The following is a 12443-nucleotide window of genomic DNA, read 5'->3' as shown; positions in this document are numbered from 1 at the left end:
TGACATTAAGTACACTCATGGACAAAAAAATTAACGCACCAAGAAGGAGTCGTCAAAATGAAACGAAATTTTACATACGTAATGACTACTTTGATGCAAGTAAATGATTAGAAAATCAAAGATTATCGCTTTTCGTTGATTTTCTAATCATTTACTTACATCAAAGAATCACTACGTATGTAAAATTTCGTTTCATTTTGACGACTCCTTCTTGGTGCGTTAATTTTTTTTGTCCATGAGTGTATTTGTTTAAAACCCTTCATTAAAATACATGCGTAGAATAGAAGGAAGAGATAAAAAGAATAATTTTTTGCACTTTCGGTAAAAAAAAAAATTAGTCAAAAAAATAAAATAAAAATATTCTTTCCAATATTTTAGAATTAGCCGATTTTTCATAGCATCCGTGTATATCTACGTCACTTTACATGTTATGTTTATCTCAATACGGTACATTGTACAATATATTAGGAAATATGTCAAAGGTTTTTGTATAAATGTAAAACTTGTATCAAACAATGTTTAGCATTTTAATTAAATTCTAAGGAGCTAAGTACCTGCTCGCTACCGCTTACTAACACCGATGATTGCTTCGAAATTATTGTTTTCCTGACATAAAAGTCTTTTTTCTACGAAAGTTGAAATTATTCATTTGACACGGCGACATTGTCACAGAACATTACAGAGCTCTTGGAGAAAGATTTTTTATTTGAGAAGCAAAGAAGTTAGAGTTTTTTTTTTTATCTGTAGAACTTTCGAAATATTTTTTTCTTGCAGAGCTTTTTCCCCCTTTCTGCAGAATTACATTCAAAAAATGCCTTTCTCGCATATCGGAGGTGGAATGAACACTCGTGATTTTTTTTCTTCTATTTTCTTTTGAGAATAAAAATATTCCACTATGATTGGTTTTAGCTAGAATTTCAGAATGATATTATGAAAAGTAATTTCCAAATAGCAAAAATTTTTAAAAAAATTAACTATACAAATATTTTTTAGAACAGGAGAATATAGTCAATAATATTACAATATATATTCTTTTACATTTATGTTTAAAAAAAATCTTATATTTCTAATTAAAAAAATTACATACTGCTCTATACATGAAGGCTTTTTTTTATTTTGTAAACAGAAAGCGTTTATGTTACTTTGAACTAGTAACATATATATTTTCTACTATTAAAAATGTCTTTCAGAAAGGTATTAGTACTAGAAAGTATCGTCACAGAAAGTTCAAAAAAATTCTGCCACAGGGGGCGTGTGTGCCGCCACTTCCCACGTCTAATTGTTTCCCTTGTGGTTCTATTAAGATCTATTCGTGAACATAAGTAATTTTTTGAAATAATCATTTTTTAAAATATCATTTAACAGTTAGTTATTTTAAATTTATTGTTATTGTATATTTATTAACATTAAGTTTATTGTTATAACAAATTTTATGAGTTCACAACCATAATTTAATATTTTGGCTTACCAAACGGACAATTTTAAAGACAATTTTTGCAAGCATCACATTGTGCATGAACATGATCTTTAAGTTCTAAATCATTTAACGAATCTTTTTAACTGTAATTTATAATAGTAAATTAATGTCATTTGCCCAAATTATAATAATTGTAAAACGATTAATAAGATCATTATCTTAAAATCTGGCGTGGGTTATGTTATAAGAAAAAAAAACAATTATCTTAGTTTCAAACTCTTGTTTTGGTAAACAATCAAAATCAAATACACGTAATAATAGTAGTACAGGTAAACCTTTTAATTAGGGATACAAAACTATTTATAAGAAAACAATTCGCGATCGCAACGAACTATAGGGGGCGTTGTTGTATGAGACGCTTACCTGCGATTTCTATATGAACCGTCATTCAGTTACTCTGGAGACGTCGTTAATGTAGCGTGTAGCATTGCAACGTTCCTTCTTTAATGTGGCTTATTAAATTTAAAAAAGAAAAATGCTTGATCTTCTTTCTTATACAACCGAAAACAAAATGGTATCTCTTTTTATTAGAGAAGGAACATCCAAAACACATCGGAAAAATATTTGTACATTAACAGAAAAAAATATGTATATTCTTATAAGAGTTAAAACCTAATGTCCGAGAAATAGTATTACTAAATTTAATGATATAACATGAAAGGCCCATTTAAACTTTACATTCTATAGTTTTAAGAATCATATTAGTTCAAAAATTAAAATGAACAAAAAGTATACATAAGCCTCATAATTTTATGAAATTTAATTTTGTAAACAACGTTTTTTGACAACAATTTTTATCAAAAAATTTCAAGTTTCAATAAAAATCATTATTTAGAAACTAAGAAACGTAAAATAAAGAATGCTGACGAAACAAAAACAAAAAAAACAAAAAAAAACAATTCTTTTTTGTCGCCATTTTTAGTGCTACGAATATTCGTCTTTGGGATTTGCCAAAAACAAAACAAGATGCAATTTTATTTTTTCAGGAGGGAAATATTTTACCGAAAAAACGAAAATGTACCAATTCCCACAACATAAAACTTTATCTTGGTAAACGTACGTTTTGGAAATGTTATTTCATTTGGAATCTTATTCATCAGAGTTCATATGGCGATATGATTGTTTTGAATCTATGCTAAACTCTATATCGGCTCATTTTCCACCGAAATCCGATTAACTATTTTGATTTTAAATAAAGTGTTTTATTTTATGAATTGTCGCAAAAATTTTAAGTGTAGATTAGCGGCTCTTAAAAACCGCCAAATCTGTAGCGGCGGTGGCGTTAATACGTTAGTACCGAATTTTTATTCCATACTTTTCTGAATCATATTACTTCAAACATTGGAATATACATTATACAAGAAGTATACATAAACACATAATGTTATACCATTTAATTTTTCAAAAAAAGTATTTTGAGAACAATTTTTATCAAAAAATTATAAACTAAAAAACGGAAAATAAAGAATTCTTAGGATAAAAAAACGATTTTAAGAATTCTTTACATTGAAATAAAAACTTTCATATTGTTTCTTTTTTTATTATTCTTATAGTTCTTAATCAGACGTAAAAACCCATTCTGTAGTGTAGAGAACCATCATCAAATGAAAAAAAAATATTTACAAGCAAATTTTTTATTGTAAAAATCATTGCACTTACCTGATTTATGATTCCCGGAGAATTCCAAAATGATAAGTTCCTTGTTTGAAAACTTTATTCTCAAATAATAGATACATAGTTTATACCTTCATTACTTTTAGATAACATACTACACAGCAAAATTTTATAATTGATATGAATTTGAATATGTAGCTAAAAACAGAATAGCTGAATTCTAGTTGAACTTATTCTTTCAAAATTAAAAAAAAACTTACCAAGAAAACGATTTAAATTAATTAAGAATCAGCACAAATGGCACTATTTCAAGTAACTTGGATAATTCTTTATTGTTGTTTTCCGAATTATATGGATACAGAAATATATACTATTCTATAACTATTACAATTCTGTATGTTCTGAATTCATATTTATTCACTGGAATGACGAAAGCAATGTTGACTTCACTTTAATTCGTAATGAATTGAAGACAGAAGAAATGCATTTTACCTTAATACACACATCTGTAACAGTATCCGAAATCGGAAGTCATCAGTTGCAAGTTTGTTGATAATAGAAATTAAAAATTATTGAAGAATTTTTCTTCAAATGTTTGGCGTGTTCTGTTCCTGAAAGATTTACTAATATTCTGGAGATTTTTTTCAAGTTCTTCGGCCTTTTCCTTAGGGAAATTTTGTTTCCTATTTGCTGCTAAAAAATGGCGTCTGATTCAGTCAATGACTTTGATGGAACTAAATGAAAACGTGATAAATTAATGTCCGATATTTACAGGCTCCCGCTAGACGGCGTACTCGAGCGTTGCGATCGCGAATACCTCTTTGTTTTTTATTAATTTTATGCTGCTGACAACCAAAACAATATGGTAATCAGTGTGGAAAACTAATCTCTACCAAGTGATTTTCCGGCCTGTAAAAATGTACTGACAACAATATGAATCTGTGTCAGATCATTATGTTTTTATGTTATATTTAATGTCATACAGACATTAAATATAACATAAAAACTCAACATTCAAGACTCATGGAAACACTTGATTCGGCTATGTCATAGACACGACAACAACAAAAAAATTTCATATAGAGCAATATCAGCCTTGAAATTAACTTATCAACACTAAGCAAAAACAAAACAAAAAGAACGCTAATTGTAACAAAAACTCTCTAATTTAAGACTCTCCGTCTTTATAACCACGCAATAACAGCATTAAACTTCTCAAATAAAACTGCTCGCCAAAGAAGTTATAAAACGAAATACAGCAAAGCTTTCTAAGACGTTATTCTTTTTTCATTTCCCTGAGTTTTTAAGCAGATTCATTAATTTTTTTCCCTGTAGTTACATACATCCTATTACGTTCCGGAACTTCCCCACTTTCGCGTGTCCGTTGTGGTCAAGAGTGGACATTAGCATTCAGCCACACTTCCGACTTCCCTTCACATAAGCACGCCACATTCTTTTTAATATAAAACTAGACATTCCAAGGACATATGGAAATTTCTTTTACCTGGGCTCAAACAGAAAAGATTACAATAAAAATTAAACTACGGCGGCAGCCCTCCCCTTGTACTTATGTACCCTCGGCACCCCTCTAGTACAGTAAGTATTACGCCAAGTATTCCCATGGGTGGCCCACCCGCACTCTAACTCAAGGTTGCGAAAGTAATTATGGGAGTTGGAATTTTCCATACATCAAACAGATTGTGTTGCCTTTCTCATAATCTGGGGTTGCTCTATGGGTTTGAATTGCGCCAAAAAGACGCCAAATTGAATGAGGTGTGAGTGACTTTTTTAATTCCGAGTGGTCAAAAAACCTTGACCCGGTTTTTTGTTGAGGGTATGGGCGTTTACTACTATAAGCTTTCAGAGGGGATGAAGTTTTAGAATTTAATCAAAATTTCTCTCACGTGCAAATGAAATGTTTTACTCAAAATGAAAGTTAGTGTTTTTGAGATTTTTTAATGATGGAATTGCACGAAAATTTAAAACTGCGTTAGTTGTTTCCACTTGGAAAAAAAACGCTTTTCTCTCATTTGTTTATAATTAACTTTTAAATCTTAATAAAAAAAACTTATTCAAAAAACAGCTACATTTTCTTAGAAACGTTACAATTACAATTTATTACTATGAAGATTATTATATGGTTTATTATACTACACTGTAAGGCTGCTGTTGCTAAATAGTATTCCACGGAACCCAAATTTTCGGCGAGTTAATACCTGTTTTCATAACCAGTGATGATTTTTAAAACCTCTGATTATATATGGATCCAACCTATAATTCATAATTTATTTAATTTTACTATTATTATTATTATTATTGCCTTTATAAAAAAATTTCAAGTAATACCAAAGATATAGAAATGGCATTTCTTAAAGGAAAAATGTGACATTTACACCAACAATATATTTAGCAAAAGGAAATCATAAAAACAAGCATGTACTAAATATTCCATAAGAACTTCCCATCGTGCTCTTCAAATCGAAACATCTAAAATATTTAAAAAAGAAATAATTGTCCATAATAACCATTCTCAACATCAGTTCTTTTAAATTTTCCTTTCAAAGTTTACCATGATTCTGCTTATTTTAATCATTTTCAGCTAATGTATATACACCAGCTTGGCAAAGAATACGTGCTCTTTGTTCGCCAAGTACCCCAGAAACAAATTCATAACTAGATTATATAAAACACATGGACTGTAAATTTAACTGTCTTACATAAAACCTAAATTAAGACTATTAATGATAAAACAATGAAAAATCTTCATTCCTCTAATTAAATATTTTAGACATAGTCTTTTATAATGCTCATAATCACCTTAAACTTTATTTATAAAGATGGGGCTCCGCCGAAAGAAGGTTGATTACTTAGGGTTCCGTTGCCAAAGAAAATTTGGAACCGCTGTTCAGAGGAATTACGTAAAGTTCAAAAATTTGTCCGTTAATTTATACAATAAGCTCCCTTCTTCGTGAAAAAGCTAAGAACTCGTAATTATAACTATCTTTATCAAAACTAATAAAATTGGCTGTTAATTTACATGCATAGCTCCCTTTTTCGAGAAAGAAGTTTACCAAACTTAATAATATCTTTCTTGAAAAAAGATCTCTTACAGTAAGTTGGAAAACATAATTGGTATTAAGTATTTAAGATAATATATTTGCTTAAATACTTAATAAATCCATTCCATACTCTTAAAACAATCAAACAGGTTTTGATATTTTCAAACTCTCCTACCTTCTTAAGTAGTCGTAAAGTTTTAAATTTTTCCCTTTATTCAATACTATTGACAGTGTATTTTTTTTCATTTTTGACAGGGATTCTTAACTTATATATTATGAATGGCAATTGTGTGTTCTTCTGCATATGCATTGAGAGAAAAAATACACAGTTTACAATATTTCATATATTTTATAATTTGAAATTATCGAAAAATTATTAAATAAGATTTTTTACATTCTGTATAAAATTATCAACTCTCAAATATTTTTGTACGTTAGTGATTTTAAAATTGAAGGTATTTTTATTGATTGTTTTTTGCCCTTGTCTCAACAAAAACTACTTTAACTCAAAGTTCTGAAGAAAGAAATGTTAGAATGAAATATGAATTGATAAAATTATCTGAATTCAACTGAAATATTCCATTATCAAAAAATATAAATAACTTAAAACTTTTAAATTGAAACTTTTTCATATCCGTAAATATAGCAAACAGTTTTTCTAATCGAAATAAATTACTTTTATTATTAGTTTGTGTTTCAAACAACTTCATATTACTGCAGCCATCATATGAAGTTTTTTAAGTAACGCAAGTTCAAGAGTGCTCTTTTTTCTCTAGTATTACAATATCCTCCTGCGATCCAAGAGCCCCCGAATTCGATCCCAGGCGGCACCAAAAAACATCTCTTTCGAGCTTTCCATCATATTGGTGACCAAGCACAATGAATAATGAATCCTTTCACTACTCTATAAACCAATAACACCACACTGATTCGGCAAACAAATCGGCTGCATCTTAAACAACGTGACGACTCGAACAAAAGTTACTTTTTAAAAGTTTAAAATTAATTTATGCTCTGTGGCCATACATTTCAAGTGAAAAAAATTACGGGCAGACCTGAATTTTTATGGTATTGATAGCTTTGCGGGCAAAAAAATTATTTTTACGGTCAGTGACTGGAACATCTTTTTCTGGTAACTGGTCATAATCTAAAGGTATATTTTTAGAATGTAGGAGATTCCACTCCTAGCTCGCTTCTCCCAACAACTCCCACTATTGCTTCGCATAGTTGAATTTCTAACAGTCACTATCCTTAGAAGGCCTACGGGTATTTTTGTGATTAGAAGTTGAGAGTAGATCATTCTTTTCTTTGTGTTTTTAATTTGAATAAGAAAAGCAATGGTGGATGTCTTTGACAGACGACTATAAAGAAAAAGGTTGCAAAAGAACGCTTAAAAAAATTTTTATCTAGACAAGTTAGCTGATGTTTCTCATGCATTTTTTACATTAAATAGAATATATCAAAACAAAATCTATAGAATGAACAGTGCATGAGATTTATAACAGTTTTTCATACATAAAAAGTGCATTTTTGTTCTTTAACCCACTGACATTGTGTTAATTTCCATGTCTTATTTTACGCTTAATCGAATATAATCCAAATGATAGTTTTGAAGTTATAAAAGTTACAAAGTACTCATGTGCATAAAGTATAATTCTTACTTATAAAGTATAATTCTTACTTGCTTAATTCTTACTTATGCCTATTAATCAGACATTGTTATTTGTATTATTGACACATTGTTTCTTAAGTACTTACTACTAAATCCAATGAAACCGAAACTTTTTCGACACAACTAGTAGCTTAGAAAGTAAGAGGGTTTTTTTCTTATGAAAATTATGATATATTTGACTCATACCTTTCTACACATAAAACCCCTTGTAAGTTCGAAACCATTAAATGTATCAATTTAATTTTGATTTCAGATTCAGCGCAAAAAAATATTACATGAATAAATATAGTATGTATATGCAAAAGGCCTCAAAAATGAAAATTTTTAAAAAAAATTATTTCATTTATAAAATGAAACAAAATTCATTCCAAAATATTAATTAACGTTTTTACATAGTATAAAGAATTGGTATTCATATAACTCTCCATGGCATGAACTGTGAGACGGGGAGGAGGTAAAATCTGAAACATGGCACTCTAAAATGGAAAATAAGAGATTTTAAAAAAATGACATTGATATTTTGCAAATGTTTAAAAAATTTTTAACTTTGAGAATTCAGAAGTAACTGCTTTTTTAAAAAAAATTCGAAAAACATTTTAAAACATAATTATTAGAAAAAGACATACTTTAACTTCACAACTTCTTTAAGAAAACTTGAATTTCTCTCTATGTTCAATAGATGGCAGCAGTAGAATAAGTTTCTTTCGCAAACTTAATGTTTACTTTCCTGCAAAAGTTCTTCCACCCACAAGTGGATGGACGTCAAGCTATTTTCACTCCAGGAAAACTTACTTAAAAGGAAACGAAATATAAATTTATGTCGGACGGTGAAAAAAGTTTCACAGATGAGTTTTTAAAAAAAGTTTTTAATAAGGATGAATTTTTAAGAGCTTTGGTGAGTAATATTGTGAAAAAAATAATACATTTTCCTAATTTAAAATATTTAACCATTGATAACATATCACATTTTATAATGAACATAAACTTTAATTCATGTAATTATGTTTTGGATATGGTTTTATGAATAAACAACTGATTTAAATTGAAACTGTTATTTAAAATTGTAACGCATCCAGAAATAAAAAAATAATGATAAATTAAAGAGTATAACTAAATATTGTTCCGATATATTTTATATTTTGCTTAAAAATGCCTATAGTCATTTTGTAAAATCAATTTTTTTAATCTTTAAATTATTTCTAAATTGTGCTTTTAATTTATTTATTTTTTTACTTAATTATTTTTTGAAAGTTAAATCCTTAATTTAAATCAATATTTCATTTAAAGTAGATATTAGTATTACTGCATAGAAATATTTTATGTGCGAGATTGACACATAGTTCTGTGTGGTTTACTTTGATATATCTTTTAACTTCTAGGAAATTTTAAATTTTTAGGTATCATTATGAATATTTGATAATTTAAATAATGCTCAGATAAGGCGTTAAAATACATTATTTTTAATTAAAAAGCTTAATATATTTAAAATCTAAAGACTTAAAAGATAAAATTTCGTACCATGTTTTTCTTTTTTTCAATTTTCCAATCTCTTTCAATTCTTTAATTCTAGCTTTTAAAATTACTCCTTAAACACAAATTAATAATCTTTTCGAACTCCATTACATATTATTTAAGCAAACGCTGTAATTTAAGCTTATAATAGTTTATTACACCAGAGTTTTATTAATAATATTATTCTGTATTTACATACAGAATTTTTGGATATTTCTAAGTGATAGAAGAGTAGTAAGTACTTAGGCAGCAAAATACTCTGCATCAAAAAATAACTGTACATATTACTTCATATATCAAGTATTCATCAGTATAAAAAGATGACCGTGGGCTTATCGTTTTATGTATTTTCATTAATAAAAGAATAACGTAGTTATTAATAAAGAAAGATGATCTAGGTAAGGTTGATTGTATTCAGCATTTAGTATAAAGTTTATAAGAGTTATTAGACTACCAATCTGTAAATTATTTTTTATTTATTTATTATGTAAGGTATTTATTTGAAATATTTAGTTATCAATCGTGAATCAAATTAAAAATCTACAATAATCCAACGTAATCCAACAAACGTAATAAATTGACATATTTTAAAATTTATCATAAATATATGACATCATTATGTATGACATCATTTCGTATGACATCATTCTTTTTGACAAAAGTTTTCAGTTTTTCTTTTCTCCTTTTTTTTCTTTTTTTTTCGTAATTTGATATTTTAGAAATTGCCTTCTCCCCTGAAATCAAACAGAAAGTACTTAAACTTTAAAAACATAGTTTTATGCTCACTACAATTGTTGAAAACTCTTAATAAGTTATTATAAATTCTGCGGTTTGTCTAAATATATAACTGTATTATCTGTTAATATTTTCAAAACAAATTTTGCCAATATTTTTTTATTAAGATTAATATTGATAAAAATATTTTTGATAAATTTAATAAAATTGAAATACAAATTATAATTCACAAATTTTTTTTTCAAGCTGAAATTTGGCAAGCGCGCATTTCTTTTTAATTTAAGCTATATATCTTAGAAAGGTATAGACGTTGCTTGAATTTTCTTTAGTCCGTCTTTCAAAAACTAACACATAAACTGTCCCCCTTCACAAAGTTAAATTTAAAAAATATTTGCATTATGTTTATTAAAGCCGGAATAGCCAGGTTGGAAAGGTGTTAGAATCACGTTCGTGAGAATGGGAGTTCGAATCCAACCAACGATCCAAGATTCCCCGTGTAGTAAATGGTGACTGGTGCACTTTAAATCTGTAGGGTCACAAAGTCCTCCATGTTCCGATAACAAATTATAGCTCTGGGGGTACTGAACTGGAGACTGATCTTTCTCTGGTTCAGGTCAGATGGTCCCACTTGAAAAAAAGAACAATCGCGCCCTCAATGCCTTAATGGCTTACAACAACAACAACATTATGTTTCTTCTTAAATAATTTATAAGACGTGTTCTTATTTAATTTTCTTTACAATTTAAAAGTTAAACAAAATCCTAGTATTTTTAAGATTATATTTTTAAGTTGTAAAATAGCTATTATTGGAAGTGATTAATTTTCAAAACGTTAAATTTAAAATCAATAGTGAATATTCAAATAATTATTTCAATTCATACAAATAATGAATGTGAAATTTATTTATTTTTGCACTTGATTTATTTATTTAACACTTGATTTATTTATTTAGCACTTTATTCTTGCAGTTTTGTTTACACTTGATGCAGAGTTAAAATCTTAAACTATTTATACCATCTTGCCATAATTAATCATTTATTCTTAAGAACGGACAACTAACCTTTAAATATTTCAAAACTTATTAAACCTTTTTTTGAAAATTTGCCAAATGGGCGAGATTTTCCACGCGATGAAAATTTTCATCAATTAATGATTCTAAATTTCAGTAAATTTTGTTGATTCCAGACGGTGTAGGTTTGGAGTAACTTTTTAAATATAAAGATAGTAGATCACAAATGCTTTTCATTTTTACAAACGTTTGGACATATCGACATTTTTTGCATTTTTCAGAATTAGCATAAAGGGCGCTGTTTGAAGTCTTAAAAGTTATATGTAACTGCTGCAGGCTTACTGTAGTTGTGTAAATAGCATATTATTCGAGAAAGAAAAAAAAACATTACTTCATGTAGAGAAAAAGTCATCGAACCGAGTTGTTTTTTAGTGTAATAAACCAGTCTCCCTTTAAGGCGTTTCATACAAAAGAAGTGTGCAGCAAGGAAAAAAAAAATTTCAAAACCAACGAAATGCTAAACGTTCGGAATGTCAAACATAGAAACTACATAAGTTCCAACTATTTTCAAACAATTTCAAAACCATGCAACATTTTTCTGTAAAGCATTTATTCAGAAAAAAAACTCCATCTTATGTGATTATTTCATTTAATGTTACTTTTTTCTTACTTTTAGCGAATTATTTAAAGAGCCGATATTTCTCATTCAATCTATGCTTTCACTTAGCACAATAGCTTACGGCATGCATCGATAAAATAGCCATTTAATTTAAAACACAAAAATCTAGAATATCCAGTTCATCTTTAACTAATAAGTAGAAAAGTAGTGTCTCTTCCTCCCCCCCATTGTTGTGAAGAGTAATAAAATTTCGTATGTCAAATTCATGAAACGTGATATTACAATTATTTATGAAGTTCAAAGACAGCAAACTCTGAAACTAATAGTCTAATTCATAAATAGTAATATGACAACTATTTTTGATTTTCACTAATAAGAGCAGAAGGTAGAAGCTCATATAATCTTAAGCGAATTTACTTATGAAGTGCATTGATGTCACAAACGATGGAAATAAAAGAACCCCAAAATCACGATGTGTACAAAACTCACAATTTAGACGCTAAGATTTACTCAAAACTAATTTTTAAGTAAGCGAGAAGTTAAATAAAGACCTAAATTCTTACGGTTATGTCTCTATTGAGAAACAAATAGAACTTGAGCTGCAAATAAAGTAAAGAAATGTGTTTCTCTAAACGCATTATGTGTGATACGAAAATTACTTGAGAAGTTTACTAGTGGAAAACATTAACGATGAAAATATTTTCAAGCGGGTGAAAAATTGGAAAAATTGCCTGAATGAAACTGAA

The 12443-nt window shown here is 28.2% G+C and overlaps 1 protein-coding gene across 9 annotated transcripts in view; it reads left to right on the top strand.

Annotated features, from left to right (window-relative positions):
• The window catches only part of LOC107439607 (BTB/POZ domain-containing protein 6), a 61772-nt gene that overhangs the window by 10032 nt on the left and 39297 nt on the right, over positions 1 to 12443 (top strand). For 2 of the 9 annotated variants that reach the window (XM_071178853.2, XM_071178852.2), the window contains exon 1: positions 8556 to 8717. The exons of 6 other annotated variants lie outside the window; for them this stretch is intronic. In XM_071178853.2, coding sequence (XP_071034954.2) covers positions 8640 to 8717 — 78 coding nt within the window. In that variant the 5' untranslated portion in view covers positions 8556 to 8639. Of the gene's footprint in view, positions 1 to 8555; positions 8718 to 12443 lie in introns of those variants that run through there. One more of the 9 variants, XM_071178855.2, reaches the window with a different exon arrangement.

Source organism: Parasteatoda tepidariorum, chromosome 6, assembly GCF_982258835.1.
Source record: "Parasteatoda tepidariorum strain Cologne lab strain chromosome 6, Ptep-v5.0, whole genome shotgun sequence".
Lineage (NCBI taxonomy): Eukaryota > Metazoa > Arthropoda > Arachnida > Araneae > Theridiidae > Parasteatoda > Parasteatoda tepidariorum.
This window is presented reverse-complemented; position numbering and strand designations above follow the sequence as displayed.